The sequence below is a fragment of the Perca flavescens genome, chromosome 8 (genome assembly GCF_004354835.1).
Source record: "Perca flavescens isolate YP-PL-M2 chromosome 8, PFLA_1.0, whole genome shotgun sequence".
In the NCBI taxonomy this organism is placed as follows: domain Eukaryota; kingdom Metazoa; phylum Chordata; class Actinopteri; order Perciformes; family Percidae; genus Perca; species Perca flavescens.
The window spans coordinates 37236682-37259181 of NC_041338.1; the positions used below are offsets into that span (position 1 = coordinate 37236682).

General features: G+C 42.8%; 3 protein-coding genes across 5 annotated transcripts in view; 1 reads left to right on the plus strand and 2 right to left on the minus strand.

The window, feature by feature from the left end:
• The window catches only part of fcsk (fucose kinase), a 49553-nt gene extending 45430 nt beyond the window's left edge, over window positions 1-4123 (minus strand). Inside the window, 4 exon segments of the mRNA XM_028585280.1 lie at window positions 319-535; window positions 806-856; window positions 1085-1236; window positions 3187-4123. Coding sequence (XP_028441081.1) covers window positions 319-535; window positions 806-856; window positions 1085-1236; window positions 3187-3265 — 499 coding nt within the window. The 5' untranslated portion in view covers window positions 3266-4123.
• A 959-nt stretch (window positions 4124-5082) lies between these two features.
• On the minus strand, window positions 5083-10528 carry pclaf (PCNA clamp associated factor). Its single transcript, XM_028585925.1, has 4 exons — window positions 10356-10528; window positions 9349-9435; window positions 9061-9241; window positions 5083-5282 (listed from the first exon to the last, which is right to left on the minus strand). The coding sequence occupies exons 1-4, from the start codon at window positions 10399-10401 to the stop codon at window positions 5240-5242; spliced, it is 357 nt and encodes a 118-aa protein (XP_028441726.1). The 5' UTR covers window positions 10402-10528; the 3' UTR covers window positions 5083-5239.
• Window positions 10529-11397: 869 nt separating this feature from the next.
• nedd1 (NEDD1 gamma-tubulin ring complex targeting factor) overlaps window positions 11398-22500 on the plus strand; it is a 38935-nt gene continuing 27832 nt past the window's right edge. For all 3 annotated transcript variants that reach the window (XM_028585905.1, XM_028585907.1, XM_028585906.1), the window contains exons 1-6: window positions 11398-11493; window positions 13452-13595; window positions 13962-14056; window positions 16559-16675; window positions 17928-18068; window positions 21224-21453. In XM_028585905.1, coding sequence (XP_028441706.1) covers window positions 13460-13595; window positions 13962-14056; window positions 16559-16675; window positions 17928-18068; window positions 21224-21453 — 719 coding nt within the window. In that variant the 5' untranslated portion in view covers window positions 11398-11493; window positions 13452-13459. The remainder of the gene's footprint in view (window positions 11494-13451; window positions 13596-13961; window positions 14057-16558; window positions 16676-17927; window positions 18069-21223; window positions 21454-22500) is intronic.

Sequence of the window (22500 nt, forward strand, 5' to 3'; positions counted from 1 at the left end):
AGAGAGAGACATGTCCAGAGAGAGACAGAGAGAGAGAGACAGGTCCAGAGAGAGACAGAGAGAGACAGGTCCAGAGACAGACAGGTCCAGAGAGACACAGAGAGAGACATGTCCAGAGACAGACAGAGAGAGACAGGTCCAGAGAAGACAGAGAGAGAGAGACAGGTCCAGAGAGAGACAGAGAGGTCCAGAGAAAGACAGACAGTTCCAGAGAGAGACAGAGACAGACAGGTCCAGAGAGAGACAGAGACAGACAGGTCCAGAGACAGACAGAGAGAGACAGACAGAGAGAGAGAATCGGTGGCCTGTCTCTCTCACCGAGGTCCGGTGGGAGGTGCAGGATGGCGTCGGTGCTGCTGACCCAGACCCCGGGGGGGGAGCCGGGACAGATCTGGGTGCTGAGCCGGTCCAGAACCAGGTCCAGGACACAGAACGGGGCCTGGACCTGGTTCTGGACCTGGTTCTGGTGCTCGGGTCTCTCTGAGGGCAGCCAGCAGAACGCTCGGCTGCAGGAGCTCCAGGGGAAGTCCCGGCCCTGCAGGACACACAGAACACATCTGGACGGGCCCGACAGAACCAGAACACACACACACACATATACACACACACACACTCATACACATACACACACATACACCACACAGAACACATCTGGACGGGCCCGACAGAACCAGAACACACACACACACATATACACACACATACATACACACACACACACACATACACCACACAGAATACCACGGTGTGGCCCGACAGAACCAGAACACACACACACCAGTGGCCTTAGTGTTTCTGGACTCACCGAGTGGAGGATGAGGATGTGAGCTTCGTCCAGGACGTCAGCTGTCACCACCTGAGGAAGAGGAGGAGTTCACCTTCATCATCATCACACCCTGTCCCAGCTGGACACCTTATAAATGACCTCACCGTGTGTGTGAGCGAGTGAGAGCGATGACAGGAGAGTGACAGGAGATGACCTCACCGAGGTGTGACCTCATCGTGTGTGTGACCTCTCCGTGTGTGTGACCTCACCATGTGTGTGACCTCACCACGGTGTGACCTCACCGCGTTGTGACCTCACCGTGTGTCCCGCTCGGCTGCTCAGGTGTTCGGCAGCGACCAGCAGGGCGTTCAGGGTCGCCCCCCCGCTGCCCAGCGGCTCCTGGCGGTCCCGCACCGTCAAAACCAACGCACCCCGAGAGAGGGACCCACGCTGCTGCCGCAACTCCAGCTCTATACACACACACACACACACACACACACACACACACACACACACACACACACACACACACACAGAGACACACACACACACACACACACACACACACACACACACACACACACACACACACACACACACACACACACACACACACACACACACACACACACACACACACAGAGACACACACACACACACACACACACACACACACACACACACACACACACACACACACACACACACACACACACACACACACACACACACACACACACACACACACACACACACACACACACACACACACACACAGAGAGACACACACACACAGAGAGACACACACACACACACACAGAGAGACACACACACACACACACACACACACACAGAGAGACACACACACACACACACACACACACACACACAGAGAGACACACACACACACACACACAGAGAGAGACACACACACACACACACACACACACACACAGAGACACACACACACACACATATACATACACACATATATACAAACACACAGAGAGAGACACACGCACGCACACACATACAGGTGAGACGAGACCACAAACGCACACACAGGGACGCACACACACACACAAATAGACACACACACATACACACAGAGATAGACACACAGACACACAAACACACATACAGAGACACACACACAGACACACAGACGCACACACACACAGACGCACACGCAGACACACACGCACACACACACACAGACGCACACACACACACACACACACAGACAGGAGAGGGACACACACACACACAGACGCACACGCAGACACACACGCACACACACACAGACGCACACACACACACACACACACACACAGACAGGAGAGGGACACACACACACACACACACACACAGACGCACACACACAGACAGGAGAGGAGACACACACACACACACACACACACACACACACACAGACAGGAGAGGGACACACACACACACACACACACACACACACACACACACAGGAGAGGGGACACACACACACACACACACACACACACAGACAGGAGAGGGACACACACACACACACACACACACACACACACAGACAGGAGAGGGACACACACACACACACACACACACACAGACAGGAGAGGGACACACACACACACACACACACACACACACACAGACAGGAGAGGGACACACACACACACACACACACACACACACACACAGACAGGAGAGGGACACACACACACACACACACACACACACACACACACACACAGACAGGAGAGGGACACACACACACACACACACACACACACACACACACACACACACACACAGAGGGACGGACAGACACACAGACACACACACACACACACACACACACACACACACACACACAGACAGGAGAGGGACACACACACACACACACAGACGCACGCACACACACACACACACACACACACACACACACACACACACACACACACACACACACACACACACACACACACACACAGGGAGGGACAGACAGACAGACACACACACACACACACACAGATTTCATATTAATGTGTAATATGGTTGTTTGTTTATGTATGCACCAAGTGTATCTTATTTTGGCCATAAACCTGATTCTGACTGAGTGAATGTACATTTCCCTTTATCCAACTTTCAGATTAAATGAATAGTTGAGATTTGAGACAACTATTTTATTTTAACAACTAACAGAAAATTTCATTGAGTCCATCTCTAATGTAGGTTTGGTTTCCTAATGTGAAAAAGGAACATTTAATCATACATAAACACATTGCAGTAATACGAATGTAAATCCGTTTCCCGGCCAACGGCGCCGCCCTCAGGCCGACCAGTGTAACTGCGGCTTTAAACGGCTCAAAGAATCAAAGATGACATATACACAGTTCAGAACGAGATGATGCATTGCTCACCTCTCTGGAAGGAGTAGACGCTGTCTTTGTGTTGGCAGGTCAGGACCACCACCGTCCAGCTGAACCCGCTGTCGGGCATCTTTCTAGCCGTTCACGCGGATAGCTTATAACGTCTTTAAACCATTTTACACGTCATAACCATTGACAAATATATAAGATCATAACTGACACTGCAGCTAAACGGAGACGTCACAAACACACACGGAGGGTTGTGGCTAGAAGGGATACAGCAATGGAAAAATACAAACTTAAAAAGGGATACAGCTACGGCCGGAAGTTGAGCAAAATCTAGGCTAACATAATTATTTCGTTTTAATGCTTTCACCCAAGAAACGCAGGGGTGTTTTAATCCAAACCACGATATTTTTCCTAAACTTGACTAAGTCGTTTTGGTGCCTAAACGTAACTGTCATCGCCGTGACGTTAGCTGCATGCACCGGAGGCGGCTGAACCGTTAACTTCTGACAGTAAACAAACACAGGAACAGTTAGCCGACCGTTAGCCGACCGTTGACCGTTAGCCGGTCAAAAGTAGCTAGACTAACGGACCCTGAGCTGTTGTACTGCTGCTGTTGACGATAAACAGTTCAGAGAACAAAAAAAAAAAAAAACTATGTTGTTGGTTTTTTTTTTATGACCGTTTGCTCCGGTTCGCTCGTCCCGTTAGCTTAGCTTTGACCGCGCGAGCTTCCGTAGTAGGCTTCAGCCGTTTGATTTTAACCTTCGGACCTCTCGACGAGGCGAGCGAACGGGTAAAAGCAGTAAAACGTTGTTGCTAAGCGACAGTTTGCTGCTATATGAAGAGCGTCGCGAGCGGTAGATATGCTCGAGAGGTTTTTAAAGCAGCCTCTGTGGAAGTTATTGATTATTAAAGTGCTGAAATCCCAATAAAAAGAAGCAACCGGACAGTGATTGATCTCTCAGGTTCCCGAACCCAACACGAGGTGACATTAATTTGGGTGACGGAACATCCCGACGGGGCGGAGTCTGTGCTGAAACAGGACCCAAAGTTGTTGTTTTTATGGTGCATCACCTATTCATTTATTTTAATTGCATTAAAAATGTTCAAAACAGATGTGAAACGCACACAGACAGAGAGAGAGACAGACAGACTTCATATTAATGTTCAAAAAAGATGTGGCATTATTTAAAAATGCATAAATGGTACAAAGCATTTGCCAAATGGCATGTGTGTGTATGCCCTTATTATTTGCTGCTGTAACACAGTAATGTCCCAATTTGGGAATAATAAAGTCCATCTCTCTCTCTCTTTGGGATTAATAAAATCCATCTCTCTCTCTCTTTGGGATTAATAAAATCCATCTCTCTCTCTTTGGGATTAATAAAGTCCATCTCTCTCTCTCTTTGGGATTAATAAAATCCATCTCTCTCTTTTTGGGATTAATAAAGTCCATCTCTCTCTTTTGGGATTAATAAAGTCCATCTCTCTTTCTTTGGGATTAATAAAGTCCATCTCTCTCTCTTTTGGGATTAATAAAGTCCATCTCTCTCTTGGGATTAATAAAGTCCATCTCTCTCTCTCTTTGGGATTAATAAAGTCCATCTCTCTCTCTCTTTGGGATTAATAAAGTCCATCTCTCTCTCTCTTTGGGATTAATAAAGTCCATCTCTCTCTCTCTTTGGGATTAATAAAGTCCATCTCTCTCTCTCTTTGGGATTAATAAAGTCCATCTCTCTCTCCGATTAATAAAAGGTGTTGAGATCTCCACCCATCTAGTGATAAATCTAGATTAATAACCGGGGTGTCTGGTGGGTCTCTGGGAAGTTCTGAATTTACAGAATCTAGAAATGAAAACAGCTGTTAATTGTTTACTGTAGTTAGTTGCAGCTCTGTATTATTCTTTAAAAGCAAAAGTAAAATCACGTCACAGATCTCTGCAGGTTAAAAACATTTTTAAAAAAGTTTATTGAACTATACAAAGTGAATTCATCAGAAACTATATATACAGATGTACATTAAAACTGCCACGAAGCAACGGTGGAGGCAGCCAACGGGACCACCGGTCACAAACTGATCCATTCAGTCATCAGATTTATTCATCCTCCTCTTCCTCCTCAGCTGGCAGTGGTCTGGACCTACACACACACACACACACACACACACACACAAAACATGGTTACACAACTTAACATGGACCTACAGAACACACACTTCATATGGACCTACAGAACACACACTTCATATGGACCTACAGAACACACACTTCATATGGACCTACAGAACACACACTTCATATGGACCTACAGAACACACACACACACACACACACACACACACACACACACACACACACACACACACACACACACACACACACACACACACACACACACACACACACACACACACACACACACACACACACACACACACACACACACACTTTTAGGGCTGTGTATCCAGCTACCAGATCAATAGTGACCATAAAACATGGTCTAGATGGTCCCAGTTTCAAGGGTACAGTAAATGTTACTATGGTAACAGACAGTCGGACCAATCAGAGACGTTGCTGTTACGCTTAGGATTGTGGGTAGTGTAGTTTTTAGCCATAAGATCGCAGATAAAACATGTTTTTCTCAAAACAAAGAGTCTCTCTCTGCTAATCACAGACATGATTAGATCTAGGTAGAGGCATGCTGCGTGCTGATTGGCTCACTGGTGCTGATGAGATCTACTCCTTAGGTATTGAATGGCTATTCAGTTGGTGCCTAAAAAGTGTTGAACTCGGCACCCAGCCCTATGTGTTTTTGCAGTGAATAAAAAACCATTAGTATTAATTTTCAATACACGAAAGTTCAGTATTAGGTTTGACGGAAAATTCGATTGGGACACGACAGCAGACGAGTCCTTAAAACGCCACCGAACAATCTCGGATTTTAGCGTTTTGAGACGCTGGAGACAAACTGAATCCATTTTAGAGCTGCAATGATTTGTCGACCAATTGAAAGAAGATTAATACGGAACTAGTTTGATAATTAATCATTTCATATTCTCAGATTCCAGCTGGTCAGAAAGTGAAGATTGGCAGCTTTTCTTCGTCATATTTGACAGTAAATCGAAAAGCAGTGGTGTAGTCTAATGTATTGTAGTGGGTAAGGGTGTGACGAGATCTCGTTTTACGAGATCTCGCGAGATTAAAACGTGACGAGATTTCTCGTCGAGGTGAAAAGTTGTCTCGTGAGGCGATGTGATGTCAGCGTGATGGAGCGTGAAATTACTATTGAAGATCCCCTGCCACTTTTAAATCATTTGTGTGCAAACATTTTGGTTTTCCTCATGGAAATAATAAACGGCTAAAGAGTGACAGACAAGACGAACACAATATGTAAATATTGTAAGAAAAACATGCCAGATACCGCTGCTAACACGAGCACTATGCAAAAACACTTACAGCACCACCACAGCTCTCTACTAACTACTGCACCCGCGACGAAAACATTAAAAGGCCAAACAACTCTAGAAGCCTTTGCATCTCTGCCACCGGTAAGTGCAAGAGCCACGGCAATAACGAGGGACATAGGCGTTTTCATTGCAGCTGATATGAGGCCATGTCGGATTTTGGCGACTCCTAAATATCCTTTGCTGTCTCCACTTGCCAAAGCATACCTTTCCATCCCTGCTACCTCTGTTCCAAGTGAGTGTGTTTTTTTCTACTACAGGAGACATAGTTACTGCCCAAAGATCTCAACTGCTGCCAGAAATAGTCGACATGCTTATATTCTTGAAAAATAACATGACCATATCTTAGGCTGTTCTGTGTAGTTTATCTTATAGAAAAAAATTGTTTCTGTTTGCACTTGTAGGTTTGAGAGAGCAGTACTTTGGTTATTGATACACTTACTGTTTGCATTTAAAGTTTTTCTGTTATTTACACATTTATTTTATTTATACTGTTTATTTTTTTATGTTTGATTTGTGCAAAGGAGTTAGATTTCTCATGTGAAATTGTACAGGGCAGAAGCCAGTTGGTAGAGTTTATACAAAACATTTTGCAGTGTTTGCACGTCCTTTACTGCATATGATTCATTAAAATAGTAAAAAAAAGTTAAATAACATTCATCATTAATAGTTGATTTCAAAAGGCACCTAAATTGTTTTGCATTTTGTGATTTTTCATACATTTCATCATTGAGGATTTCTTAAAAAAATTTTTTAAATCTCGTCTCGTTCTCGTGAACCCAATCTCGTGATGTGTCTCGTCTCGTGGAGTAAGCGTCTCGTCACACCCCTAGTAGTGGGTATACACTGTACTGTATATTGGCTAGAAGCTGCCTTTTTTTGGTGTGTGTGTGTGTGTGTGTGTGCGTGTGTGTCATAGTGGGGTGTCTGGGTGTCCTCCCTCAGGGAAGTTTTGAGCATCAAAGATTTCATTTCCTGTATTCTGATATACTTTTATGCACCAATTAACGGTGGAAATCCCTTATATTAGCCTATGTGAAGAAGAAAAACACAGATGACAATTCAAAATGTATCAAAATATAATGGAAAGTATGTTGTTGTGTGTCATTAGGCATTTGTAAGTGGGTATTTGGAAATCCTGGAGCTTTCTTAGTGGGAATACTGCATATCATGTAGACTACACCACCCGTTGAAAGTCTCATTTTTCAACAGGTTTTTTTTTTCTTCCCACAATTTTATGACATATACACATTTCTGGCTGATTGCAACAAATAATCAGTGGTAGTTGTAACTCCAATCTTTTGTGGAGTGTAATGTTGGCTTGATCCAACAGCTACTTTAAATATATATATATATATATATATATATATATATATATATATATATATATATATATATATATATATATATATATTTTTTTTTTTTTTGAAACTTTCCAGGGACAGCATCCACTGAAATGAATTTTTAAATCTTATAATGTTGAGAATTAGCCGATTTACTTATTTATTATTAAGCAAAAGTGCCAGAATTTGCAGCTTCTTCGGGGTGAATATTTACCTTTGAGTATCTTTAGGGTTTTGGACTGAAAACGTCACCTTGGTTTTCATTAAGATTAAATCGGTCTATATCTATCTATCTATCTATCTATCTATCTATCTATCTATCTAGGCCAAACAATCAATTACTTAATAAATTACTTAAATTAATAAATGTTAATTGTTGCAGCCCATTTGAGCCGCTGGCGCAGCTGAAAAAGACAAAAACTCCCTCCTACTATTCCTTCCCCCCCTCTCTCCTCAATTGTTATTGTATATTTTTTTCTAAATCCTATTGTATTGTTATACTTAACAGTATTAGTTTTAATATTTATTACTGTGTGTGAGTGTTGTACTTTGAGAGCAAAGATTAACTGGAGTCAAATTCCTTGTTTGTTCACACAATCCTGGCCAATAAAGCTGATTCTGATCCGAGTGCAACAGGAAGAAAAAACCTCTGCTGTGGTTCATCTACCGCAGGGGGGTCAAACTCAACTTCACTAATGAGAAACCCATCCAGGGCCAGATGTAAAGTTCATAGACATGCTTTTACTTAAGAGAAAAGTCAAATATCTTTGACCCTATTATTGTAGGTCTTATAAAGTCTTCTCACTTACAGTTTGGTCGACATAAAGTCCTAAAAAAGTCCCTTATTGATCATAGAAAAACAAAACAGAAAAAAGGTAGCAAAAGCGACAAAAACATTGAAAAAAGTACGAAAAGCAGCACAAAAAAAAGTGGCAAAAAAATAAAAAAGCGACAAACTTGGTGGGCCAAAATTAATTTTAGACCTAAATTGATATGTGGGCCAGATCAAAATATGCCAGGGGCCAGATTTGGCCCTCGGGCCTTGAGTTTGACACATGTGATCTACCGGTATAAAAAGGACTCTTTAAAGTAACTCAGCCGGTGAACGTACTTCTTGGGGGCTTTTGACATGCCGCTGCCTCCGGCCTCTTCATCATCCTCTACCTCCTGGGGCTTCTGGTTCTCCTTCTCAGGCTTTCTCGGGGGCCCACCGAAGAAGTCTCCGATGCCCTTCTGCCAGTCCGGTGTGGGACGGGGGCACACTGGGTTCCCACCTGCATACTTGCCCTTTGCTGCAAATGAAAAAAACGAACAAAAAACAGCCATAACTTCAGTATAAACTCCATCCCTTCATGCACTGTGTGTATACACTGGGTGTGATGTGGTGCCAGTGGCTGACCAGGTGTGGCTGACTGGCTGCTGGAGGAGGAGGAGGCATTGGCTGAACTGGAGCCCAGAGACTTCCGGGGTGCAGCTGCTGCAACAGCTGCAAACACAATCAAACAAACTGTGGATGAATGGATGGATAATAAAACCATCAGAACATGGATCCAGGACAGCCACGTCATACATGTTAAACAATAACTCAACCAGTAAGAGGACACTTTATTGCACTCTGTAGGCAAACTAGGTTGTGAGAGAGTATTAAAAAAATAAAAAAAGAGACAGTAGTGTATATAACGTTTACATTAAAATTAGCTTTTGCAAAAGCTTGTTTTTACACGAACCAAGTCTTAAAAAGTTCCGTTTTATTAACGTAAGTGCTGAATGGCGGTTGAATTGTATGCCGAATTTACCAGAAGGAACCGTGGGTTAAAGAAATATTGTTCATTATGTCCTGTCAAGTATGTTCCGTCGACGATGAGCAACAATACATTAAATTATCTAACTTTTTAATGGGGTTTGGTGCGACGTCCGCACATAGACGGACAGCGGCGCTCAAAACTGGCGCCAGTTTGACGAAAGCAAGACCCTATGTTCTAGAAACGACTAAGTTTCATGTCATCTTGTCAGACGGATCCGAATATTAGGATAAAAATACGATTCTTGCGATAGTAGAGTTAAAAAAAAAGTTTTTCTTATAATCTCGTCGGCTGTTTAGGAGGAACCAAAGGACGCCCGCCCTTCGTGTTGGCGGGAGGCTGTTGTTGGGAGAACTAACGTAAGCTAGGTCCTGCTTTGACATGCGAGTACTATCCTGACATCTTTGTTATTTAAAATGTCGACATCATTAATGTGAAATAGTTCTCCTGGCGAACAAATGTTACCGCTACGGTGTCCGCCTTGTTCGCCTTACGTGAGTACGGTCCCAGCCCACCAGACTCCGTGAAAATCTTTTTAACTTATAAGCAAAAATAGCTATTTCATTCTGAATTCGTAATAAATATCTGTAACGTGTTACTCTACCTTTTCTGTATGATGCGGGGACACTGTCGGCTTTAGTCCTCACCATATTGGTAGCGACGTGTAACGTCAAACGGTATTTCGACAACAACTACACTGGTAAAGTGAATGAAACGAAGCGTCGTCCCGCCTTGGTTTAAAAAGAAGAGCGGATGGGGCGGGAGATTTCTTCTTCTGTTTCTTCTATTCTGGCAGACCAACCGTGGTGGTGGCACAACGCCGCCCCCCTACAGGCAGAGCGGTGTAATTACAGTCTATCAGAAGGAAAAGCGGCAAATCTGGAACAATCAAATGTTTTTATAATAACAGGGGACATTTTTGTACTTTAACTACATTTTACCGATTACACTTAACGTTACATACTTTGACTGACGTTTTTGTTTTCAATGCCGGACTTTTAGTGCCATTGGAAAAAAGAGTTAAATCTTTTGTGTAAGTCCATGAAACTGGTTAAGGATTAAAAAGCCCTTGAATTGTTTTATTTACTTGAAACCCTTAATTTAATTTCAGATAGCCCTTTCTATTTATTTTCTCTTATTTTATTTTATCCTTTATGACGAATTGTTATATATACACTCCTAGGTTTTGTCTATATGCTCGAAGTGGATATGTAAATATGCCTTGTTTGTTTGTATATTTGTGTTCTGAATGGGTGAATAATAATTTAAAAAAATAGTACAGAATCTGATTACTTCCTCCACCACAGTTTTTTTAACTAACTGTTATTTTTTTAACCAAAATGTATATACTAATACTGTGGCTCAACATTCTTCACAGTATTAATATTATAAAGGATCAGATGCTTACAAAGTGGCAAATTTAAAAATAAAATTAAAAAAAACCTACTGTTTACGGTATACTTTACTTAAAAGTACAATAAAGTTACAAAGAAAAAACATTTTCCGATGGCGAAGGCATGTCCCGCCCTACTCTGCCTTACTCTGCCTCTGATTGGCTTACCCTGACATTCCAACCAGCGAATGCAACGGATACTAGCCAATCAGAGGGAGAGTAGGGCGGGTCAATCCTTCGCGAAATAATTTGGCCTCCCGGCTCTCCGTAGTGGCGGTTTATTGGTTGCAGGCGCATCACAAAACAAAACAGCTTCAAAAACTTGTCAGTTATTAGTTTATCTTTACCGGTACGTATGGTGACACGTTTATACGGAACCGATTTAAACGTTTGAATATTTTCCTGTAAGTTAGCGCGTGTTTCGTGTTGTTTAACTGGACTTTTATGGGTCTTCGGTAACTTTAAAAACCGCTGTTGCTAATTTAGTCTTCTCTTGTTGCTAACCGTTAGCTACCGTTTATAACCGTTGGTTACCTTAACTAACCGTTAATAACCGTTGGTTACCGTCGAGCTAGGAGCTACTGCTGGTTGTTACTGAGCACGTGAGCTGCTTGTTTGTGTTTTTAAAGTTCATCTAACTTGAACAGAAACATCCGACAGTCAGCTGATGACAGTTTTAGTGTGTGTGTGTGTGTGTGTGTGTGTGTGTGTGTGTGTGTGTGTGTGTGTGTGTGTGTGTGTGCGCGCGCGCGTGTTCGTCTGTGTCCTTGAGTGTGTGTGTGTATATGTATGTTTGTATATGTGTGTTTTTGTCTGTCTGTGTCTGTGTGTCTGTGTCTCTGTATGATTGTATATGTTTGTGTTTGTCTGTGTCTGTGTGTCCTTGTGTGTGTGTGTGTGTGTGTGTGTGTGTGTCTCTGTCTGTCTGTCTGTGTGTGTGTGTGTGTGTGTGTGTGTGTGTGTGTGTGTGTGTGTGTGTGTGTGTGTCTGTCTTTGTGTCTGTCTGTGTCCTTGAGTGTGTGCATGTGTCTTTGTGTGTGTCTGTCTGTGTGTGTGTGTGTGTGTGTATATGTCTGTTTGTATGTGTGTGTGTGTGTGTGCGTGTGTGTGTGTGTGTATCTCTGTCTCTGTGTGTATATGTCTGTTTGTATGTATGTGTGTGTCTGTCTCTGTGTGTGTGTCTGTGTCTCTGTATGTTTGTATATGTGTGTTTGTGTCTGTGTCTCTGTGTCCTTGAGTGTGTGTGCGTGTGTGTCTGTCTGTCTGTGTTTGTATATGTCTGTTTGTATGTGTGTGTGTGTGTGTGTGTCTGTCTATGTCTCTGTGTGTGTGTGTGTGTGTGTGTTTTAAAGTAACGTATTATTTGTATTAAGTTACTTTTCCGTCATCAACAGCTAACCAGAGGTGGGAGAAGTGTTCAGGTCCTTTACTGAAGTAACTACTGAATTAAACTGACATTCAGAACTCCAGTAAATGGATTAATTATGCAGTAAACTCCTGTTATTATATCTTGATGTTTCTGCATTAATATTCCTGCTGCATTAATGTCTTGAAATACTCTGTTACAAGTGAAAAGGGGGGAAACAGCAAAAACCCAAGAACTAATAACACTATTTTTGATGTCTGTGTGTGTGTGTGTTTGTGTGTGTCTCTGTCTGTGTGTGTGTGTATGTGTGGGTGTCTCTCTCTGCCTGTGTTTTGTATGTGTGTGTGTGTCTCTGTGTTTCTGTCTCTCTCCCTGTGTGTGTCTGTCTGCGTTTGTGTGTGTGTGTGTGTGTGTGTGTTTGTGTGTCTCTCTCTGCCTGTGTTTGGTGTGTGTGTGTGTGTGTGTGTGTGTCTCTTTGTGTTTGTGTGTTTCTGTTTCTATCTGTGTGTGTGTGTGTGTGTGTGTGTGTGTGTTTCTGCCGGTGTGGGTCTGTGTGTGTCTCTTTGTGTTTGTGTGTTTCTGTTTCTATCTGTGTGTGTGTGTATGTGTGTGTGTGTGTGTGTGTTTCTGCCGGTGTGGGTCTGTGTGTGTCTCTTTGTGTTTGTGTGTTTCTGTTTCTATCTGTGTGTGTGTGTGTGTCTGTGTGTTTTTGCCGGTGTGGGTCTGTGTGTGTCTCTTTGTGTTTGTGTGTTTCTGTTTCTATCTGTGTGTGTCTGTGTGTTTTTGCCGGTGTGGGTCTGTGTGTGTGTCTCTTTGCGTGTGTGTGTGTGTGTGTGTGTGTGTGTGTGTTCTGCCGGTGTGGGTCTGTGTGTGTGTCTCTTTGTGTTTGTGTGTTTCTGTCTGTGTGTGTGTGTGTGTGTGTGTGTGTGTGTGTGTTCCAGGTGTTGCCATGGAGGAGGTGACCCGCCTGGTGTCGACAGGAGACTGTGTGAAGATCTGGGATGCGGTTTCCATGGCGCCACTGGAGCAGTTTAACCCCCACAGCAGCAGCCATCCTGTGGCCCAGGCCTGCTGGAGCTCCAACAGTATCCTGCTTGCTCTATTCCATGTCAAAAACTTCCGCAAAAGGCTCAATTCAATTTACTGAAGCCTAAAGATCAGTCTTTGTCCAACTTCACAGACTGTGTATTTGTGTTATTACATTATCTTGGTCATATAACAGTGATATAACCACAATATGTATCTGGGATCCATTCATAACTATTTGTTTGAAAAAGTAATGCATACATTTGCCCCGAAAGAGACAAATATATTGTTAATCGCAATTATTTCCGAGACAATTGATTGTACAGTAAAATGTGGAATTGTTACAGCTCTAGACGCGGTGTGTGACGCTAATTGATTAGGACTTTTTGGGTAAAAGATGAACCAGCCTTGACCCCTTGTGTCAGACCAGTACCTGGTGAGTGCCAGCAGCAGCGGAGACAAACTGGTCCTTACCAGCCTCAAATCCACTCCTGTTGCAGCCATGGAACTGGGCGAGGGGGTGAGCATACCCTTCTGTACCGTATACGTACCTGTAGGGATGTTACCATACACTCAACTCACCATACCATTCAGGGTTTTATCCCCTGTGTTGTCCTCGGGTGAAATTTGACCCATTTTCAAAAAGTCTCTATATCAAAAATGTGGGTTTCTATCAACAAATTGCCCCCCAAAAAAAATAAACCTGGATGGTTCCATACAACATTCTTCAGTGTAAAATAAATGATCAGTTCAATACTTTCAATTAATTTGGGGTATTTTATTAGATATTCTAGTATTTAAAAAAAAAAAAAAAAAAAAAAAAAAACTTGAAAAAAAAAAAGCAACAAAAATGTGGGAAAAACTTAAAAAAAAAAAATATCAACAGAGACATCCGAGAAAGTGACAAACTTGGAAAAAAGGTGACAAAAAATGTCAGAAAAAGAAGAAGAAATTAAATCGACAAAGACATCGGTAAAGGTGATGGGAAATCTTCACAGAAGATGACAAAACCCAGAATGACAAAAAGCTGCGTGGTCAATGGGAAGACAACACAAGGGTTAAGTTCCACCATACGGTTAGGGCTGGGCGATATGGAGAAAATCAGATATCACCATATCTTTGACCAAATACCTCGATATCGATACCGCAACGATATTGTAGTGTTTACTATCGGTGCTTTCACAAAATATTTACACAATGAGAGTTTAGTTGAATAATCATCAGTAATGTGGATATAATGACGAAGTGGGAAAAGGTGAATAATAGAGTTACAACAGTCTGGTAAGTTCAGATAATGACATCACTTTACTGTAATGCAGCCTTTAAAACCAGGAGAAGACACTTATGTCATATCACGATATTATGATATCCAAAATCTAAGACCATATCTAGTCTCATATCACGATTTCGATATAATATGCATACATTGCCCAGCTCTAGATACGATTGTCAGGATGTTTTTAACAGAACGAGCTGCAGACAAACAAGTGGGAAATATTCCTTTATTGATATAGGGTTACAGCAGGGTCTTAAAAAGTCTTTTAAAATCCAAATTTTAGGTCTTAAAAAGTCTTACATTTGCTGACGATTTGTGTTCTAGGTGTTCGGTCCTAATAAGGCTACCTGCACCGCTCGTTAAAATGCTCCTGCAGCGCTTGTAGAATTATTATTTGTTTGTTTTCGTGGTGTTGTGGTTCTTTCTATTGCTGGTCCAAATATAATTCAAAACCAAAACTGATTTTAAACTGATTTAAAAACTGTTTCCGTACCCCTAAAACTTCAACCTTTGGAAACTCTGCTGCTCCCGTTTTGGTTTAAAAACTGCAGCGTTGCTTCGTAGTCTGGATAGACACAAACTGAGACATTATTTTTGATCTCAGCAGTTATATAATCTTTACACATACAGTACATATATATCTATTTCCAAACGATGCAACGTTACACCCTTACTTAACTGTGTGTGTGTTATGGTGTTTTTCCATTACATGGTACCTGCTCGCCTCGCCTCGACTCGCTGTGCGTCCCTTTTCCGTTGCAGATTTTAGTACCGCCTCAGCGTGGCTGGTCGTCATAGCGACTGCCGTGGGCGTGGCTTGGTAGCGTTGCATTTCCCCGACTCATTTCCTGGTTCTCCTTCTCCGTAAACAACATGAAATCAACGAGATGGTTAACTTCTCCTGCTCCAGATTTCCCACCGTGGTCAGAAAGAACAGGGGAGACACTTAGTTTTAGGGCTGTGCTCGATTAAAGAAATTCTGATATTCTCATTCAACTGTATCAACTATTCAATTAGTTGATTTAATCGACAGATCTGTAAATCTGAGTTTCTCCGCAAAGAGTCGTGCTAAAAGCACCACTTTAATTCTTGTGTTTACCAGAGATGTGCTCGTACATTTCTTGGAAATAAGTCATTCAGCATGAAAACAGCATCAGACATGACTAATGGACTAAAGAGATCTAAGTTGACTAAGACCAGAACCACCGATTAGTCGACTAATCCACTAAGAGGGAGCAGCTCTACTTTGTTTCTCTCACTATCTGACTCTAGAGTCACTACTCGCTGCCGAGCTAATCGCCATCACTCTCTCACTTCTCCCTCGCTCACCAGCTACACACACACACACACACACACCATCTCACCAGTATAACCATCAGGCCACTTGTATGCTACGGAGAAAGCTCTGCGTGGAGCCTCCGGCAGCAAAAAAACACTGCTGGCTAAACTATTTAAAAATGCCGTCTGTCGCTAGAAATGCAGTGATCGGTGACAATTCATTCTGACCAATCGGCAGCCTGCAGGGTTTCACGTCACCTTCTCGGCTCACTTGGAACCTCGACTGAGCAGGTACTAAATAAAGTACCTGTTAGCAGGTACCAGGGACTTTTTTTCGCAATGGAAAACCAAAAGAGGCGAGTAGAGGCGAGTAGGTACCATGTGATGGAGAAGCGCCATTAGTTTCCCCTCTACCTGCGAGCAGTGTTCTCTGTCTCACCCCTCGTCTCTGTCTGGCTGTCCATTCAGAAAAAGCAGACGCGTGTGTGTCTGAGCTCGTCGTCTCAGTTCCTGGTCAGCGGCGGTCTGGATCACAGCGTTCACATCTGGGACCTGAAGACCAAGAGACTGCACCGCTCCCTCAATGTAAGACCTCAACACAGGCCCAGGCTACATCTACACTGCTACGTTTGGGTTTAAAAACGAATACAGTACAGGCCAAAAGTTTGGAAACACCTTCTCATTCAATGAGTTTCCTTTTTATTTTCATGACTATTTACATTGTAGATTCTCACTGAAGGCATCAAAACTATGAATGAACACATATGGAATTATGTACTTAACAAAAAAGTGTGAAATAACTGAAAACATGTCTTATATTTTAGATTCTTCAAAGTAGCCACCCTTTGCTTTTTTTGATAACTCTGCAAACCCTTGGTGTTCTCTCAATGAGCTTCATGAGGTAGTCACCTGAAATGGTTTTACCTTCACAGGTGTGCCTTGTCAGGGTTAATTAGTGGAATTATTTCCCTTATTAATAAAAAAGCAAAGGGTGGCTACTTAGAAGAATCTAAAGTGTGTGTGTGTGTGTGTGTGTGTGTGTGTGTGTGTGTGTGTGTGTGTGTGTGTGTGTGTGTGTGTGTGTGTGTGTGTGTGTGTGTGTGTGTGTGGTCACGTGATATGTGATTAATATGGATGCAGATTAGCTCTGCTACTGGAGCTAAAACTCGTGAGTGGACGGAGATCGTTTTCACCGCTTAAAGGAACATGCTGACTTATTGGGAATTTATCTTATTCACTGTAACCCCCAGAGTTAGACTAGTCCATACATACCCTTCTCATCTCTTATTGGGACTTTATCTTATTCACCGTAACCCCCAGAGTTAGACTAGTCCATACATACCCTTCTCATCTCTTATTGGGACTTTATCTTATTCACAGTAACCCCCAGAGTTAGACTAGTCCATACATACCCTTCTCATCTCTTATTGGGACTTTATCTTATTCACTGTAACCCCCAGAGTTAGACTAGTCCATACATACCCTTCTCATCTCTTATTGGGACTTTATCTTATTCACTGTAACCCCCAGAGTTAGACTAGTCCATATAGTTCTAGAATATAGTTCCTGGTTTGTTTACTGTTAGAAGATGGCTGTGTCTCATGTTACGTTGGACTTGTCTTACTCTGGGGGTTACGGTGAATAAGATAAAGTCCCAATAAGTCGGCGTGTTCCTTTAAGAATGAGAATGGAGCAGTGTGGATGTATGGATGCAGAGTGTTCTGTGTTGCTGGCTGAGCTTTCAGGAGGATCTCACAAAGGTTTTATGGTGACTTTCTCTATCTCTCTATCTCTCTCTGTCCCTCTCTTTCCCTCTCTCTGTCCCCCTGTCTCTCAGGATCATAAAGAAGAGGTGACCTGCGTGTCCTTTAATGCCAACGACAGCTACGTGGCGTCGGGCTCCACCAGCGGAGATCTGGTCCTCCACAGTCTGACCACCAACCTGTCCAGCAAAGCCTTCGGACACGGCAGCAACCAGGTACCCAACGTTTCCCCTTAGACCTCCTGTCAACCAGGTACCCAACGTTTCCTCTCAGACCTCCTGTCAACCAGGTACCCAACGTTTCCTCTTAGACCTCCTGTCAACCAGGTACCCAACGTTTCCTCTTAGACCTCCTGTCAACCAGGTACCCAACGTTTCCTCTCAGACCTCCTGTCAACCAGGTACCCAACGCTTTCCTCTTAGACCTCCTGTCAACCAGGTACCCAACGTTTCCTCTTAGACCTCCTGTCAACCAGGTACCCAACGCTTCCTCTTAGACCTCCTGTCAACCAGGTACCCAACGTTTCCTCTTAGACCTCCTGTCAACCAGGTACCCAACGCTTCCTCTTAGACGTCCTGTCAACCAGGTACCCAACGTTTCCTCTTAGACCTCCTGTCAACCAGGTACCCAACGTTTCCTCTCAGACCTCCTGTCAACCAGGTACCCAACGCCTCCTCTTAGACCTCCTGTCAACCAGGTACCCAACGTTTCCTCTTAGACTTCCTGTCAACCAGGTACCCAGCGTTTCCACTCAGACCTCCTGTCAACCAGGTACCCAACGTTTCCTCTTAGACCTCCTGTCAACCAGGTACCCAACGTTTCCTCTTAGACCTCCTGTCAACCAGGTACCCAACGTTTCCTCTCAGACCTCCTGTCAACCAGGTACCCAACGTTTCCTCTCAGACCTCCTGTCAACCAGGTACCCAACGTTTCCTCTTAGACCTCCTGTCAACCAGGTACCCAACGTTTCCTCTTAGACGTCCTGTCAACCAGGTACCCAACGTTTCCTCTTAGACCTCCTGTCAACCAGGTACCCAACGTTTCCTCTCAGACCTCCTGTCAACCAGGTACCCAACGTTTCCTCTCAGACCTCCTGTCAACCAGGTACCCAACGTTTCCTCTTAGACCTCCTGTCAACCAGGTACCCAACGTTTCCTCTTAGACTTCCTGTCAACCAGGTACCCAGCGTTTCCTCTCAGACCTCCTGTCAACCAGGTACCCAACGTTTCCTCTTAGACCTCCTGTCAACCAGGTACCCAACGTTTCCTCTCAGACCTCCTGTCAACCAGGTACCCAGCGTTTCCTCTTAGACCTCCTGTCAACCAGGTACCCAACGTTTCCTCTCAGACCTCCTGTCAACCAGGTACCCAACGTTTCCTCTCAGACCTCCTGTCAACCAGGTACCCAACGTTTCCTCTTAGACCTCCTGTCAACCAGGTACCCAACGTTTCCTCTCAGACCTCCTGTCAACCAGGTACCCAACGTTTCCTCTCAGACCTCCTGTCAACCAGGTACCCAGCGTTTCCTCTCAGACCTCCTGTCAACCAGGTACCCAACGTTTCCTCTTAGACCTCCTGTCAACCAGGTACCCAACGTTTCCTCTCAGACCTCCTGTCAACCAGGTACCCAACGTTTCCTCTTAGACCTCCTGTCAACCAGGTACCCAACGTTTCCTCTTAGACCTCCTGTCAACCAGGTACCCAACGTTTCCTCTTAGACCTCCTGTGAGAGGTCAAAGGTGGCGTCTTCAACTGTCTTCAACCGTCCAAAATGGGTAGAAGAGCAGCAGAAAATCTCGATGAGTGGTTATAACCGTTAGTTTGGTTAATAAAAAATGTTTTCAGATCAATTTCTCTCGGCCACCATCACCTCGGACATTTGTTTTCTAGATTTATTCTGGCTTATTGCCAGTATAGAACAGTCCCTCCAGAAAAACGTGATTATGCGATCGCATAATTCAACCCATAATCAGCCAAAGTCAGCATTTTTTTCAAATTGCCGATTTCCGCGCAAAATATGCGGGGCTTGCATGATTTAATAATCCCCGCATTTTCGTTATAATATCCCATAATATATCTTAGCAGAAAGTGGAAAAAAAGTTTGCGTTTACTTCACACAAGAGCAGCCATTTATATATATATATATATATATATATATATATATATATATATATATATATATATATATATAATTTTTATTTCAAGGACAAATGCTGTTGTTTATACAGAGATTGTATTTTTACATTTTCAATCCCTTCCCAACCAACCCAGTCTGCCTTACATGATATTCATTAATAGTACAAAAAATTATGAGAAAAATAATAATAGTAATAATAATGATACAATATTAAAAATAAATTAATTAATAAAAAAAAAAAAAATTTAAATAAATAAAGATAAAAATAGATAAATAAATAAATAAAAAGAGAAAAGCAGTTGGATACCACAATCAATTGAAGACCACAAGTTTAAGAGCAGCCATTTAGTCCCTGTTGGCATGGGAACATTATGAAGTGATGTAATTACGAGACGTGAACATTATCGCAAAGCAGGGTGTTTGGGGGGGGGGATTTGAGATGTGCTTTGAGTCTCTTAAGTTGGGATCCAATAAGAACTTTTATATAACTTTTTATTATTAATTAAGAAGATTATAAACGATTTTTGAAAGTCTGTCTCTTTTGTATCTTTTATTTCCCTGTTTGGACTATTGCTTTTATTTTTACTTTCATATTATATTATTTGTATATATTATTTTTATCTTATTTGTTCACGTATTGCGATGACTGAATATCTGTAAACTATTTTTTTAAATAAAAAAAGCAGGGTGTTGGGGGGAGGGATCACTAAGTCCTATACTGCGATTAGTGTTTCTAACGTGTACTCAGACAAACGATATCCAGTCCTTTTCATTTAGTTTGCATCTTGCATCGTTTATTTTGCACGTCCACAGCATTGAGTTCAAATGAATAATAAATCATATAAAGTCCCATAGACAACGTGAGCCGAGCACAGTTAAAAAACTGTTGGCTCCTCTTCTTCAATTAACAATCAGTACAGGAACTTAAATACCCAAGCCAGTCTAGGCCTTGGCAACACAAGGCAATATCATGCCCCCTGTGGCTTGGAGGAAAACCACTCATATGGCTCCTACAGACTGATAGAAACTTTGGTCGTCCAATCAGCTTTGTTCAGTTCAAACGCCTGAGTTTACACCTCATTAAAAAACCACCACTTTGTTCTCAGGACTCTAGGAGTCTGATTTTTATACCCGTTTCCTCTTCCTGATGTTTTGGATTTCTCTCCAGACCTTCCTGAGGACCTTTTCAGAGCTTGTGTGGTGTGTGTGTGTTTTTTTGTTTTTAAATCTGCAGCCCGTCCACGACCTGCGCATGTCCCCGCTGAAGCGCTCCCTGCTGGGCAGCGTTTCCGACAGCGGCACCGTGGTGCTGTGGGACGCCAACACCCAGAAGGCCTTGCACGTGTTCGACGGCGCCCATAAAGCGCCGGGCTGCGGCCTGGCCTTCTCCCCCGCCAGCGAGCTGCTGGTGGTCAGCGTCGGTCTGGACAAGAAGATCGTCTGCTACGACACGGCCAGCAAGATGTAAGAACACCAACAGTTCATCCTGCAGAGAAGAGCTGACCAGTAACCACACACACTCAACTCACCGTTCCATACATCCCGTTAACTTACAGTACAGGCCAAACGTTTGGACACACCTTCTCATTCAATGAGTTTCCTTTTTATTTTCATGACTATTTACATTGTAGATTCTCACTGAAGGCATCAAAACTATGAATGAACACATATGGAATTATGTACTTAACAAAAAAAGTGTGAAATAACTGAGAGACACAGTTTCTTCAAAGTAGCCACCCTTTGCTTTTTTATTAATAAGGGAAATAATTCCACTAATCAGAGGTGTCAATTCCAGGTCCAGAAAGTAAAAGTCCTGCCATGTGTTTATTCCACCAATGAACTCTGATTTCACTAATTAGCAGCTGATTTCACTACTAATTAGTGAAATCAGCTGCTAATTAGTGAAATCAGCTGGCTGAGTTCATTGGTGGAATAAACACATGGCAGGACTTTTACCTGAACCTGAATTGACCCTCTGCCACTAATGAACCCTGACAAAGCACACCTGTGAAGGTAAAACCATTTCAGGTGACTACCTCATGAAGCTCATTGAGAGAACACCAAGGGTTTGCAGAGTTATCAAAAAAAAAAGGGTGGCTACTTTGAAGAATCTAAAATATAAGACATGTTTTCAGTTATTTCACACTTTTTGTTAAGTACATAATTCCATATGTGTTCATTCATAGTTTTGATGCCTTCAGTGAGAATCTACAATGTAAATAGTCATGAAAATAAAAAGGAAACACATTGAATGAGAAGGTGTGTCCAAACTTTTGGCCTGTACTGTACGTTCACGATAAGATTTTCTCAGGATTGTTTTTAACAGAATGAGCTACGGACAAATTACGGGGTTTCCGCGGGGTCTTAAAAAGTCTAAGAAAGTCTCAAATTTAAAAATCAAAATTGCAGGCTCTTTAAAAAGTTTTCAATTCGCTGAAGTCTTGTGTTTTAGGTCTTGAATACGTCTTAATTATCCTACGTTAATTATGTTGCAATGCTCCCGCAGCGCTG

Excerpts from the sequence above, each read along its gene's own strand:
- pclaf (XM_028585925.1), bottom strand. The coding sequence starts at position 10,401 with ATGGTGAGGACTAAAGCCGACAGTGTCCCCGCATCATACAGAAAAG. Across the intron at positions 9,242-9,348 it reads CAGCCAGTCAGCCACACCTG|CAAAGGGCAAGTATGCAGGT; the intron begins GTCAGCCACTGG and ends TTTCATTTGCAG. Across the intron at positions 5,283-9,060 it reads ATGTCAAAAGCCCCCAAGAA|GTCCAGACCACTGCCAGCTG; the intron begins GTACGTTCACCG and ends GTGTGTGTGTAG.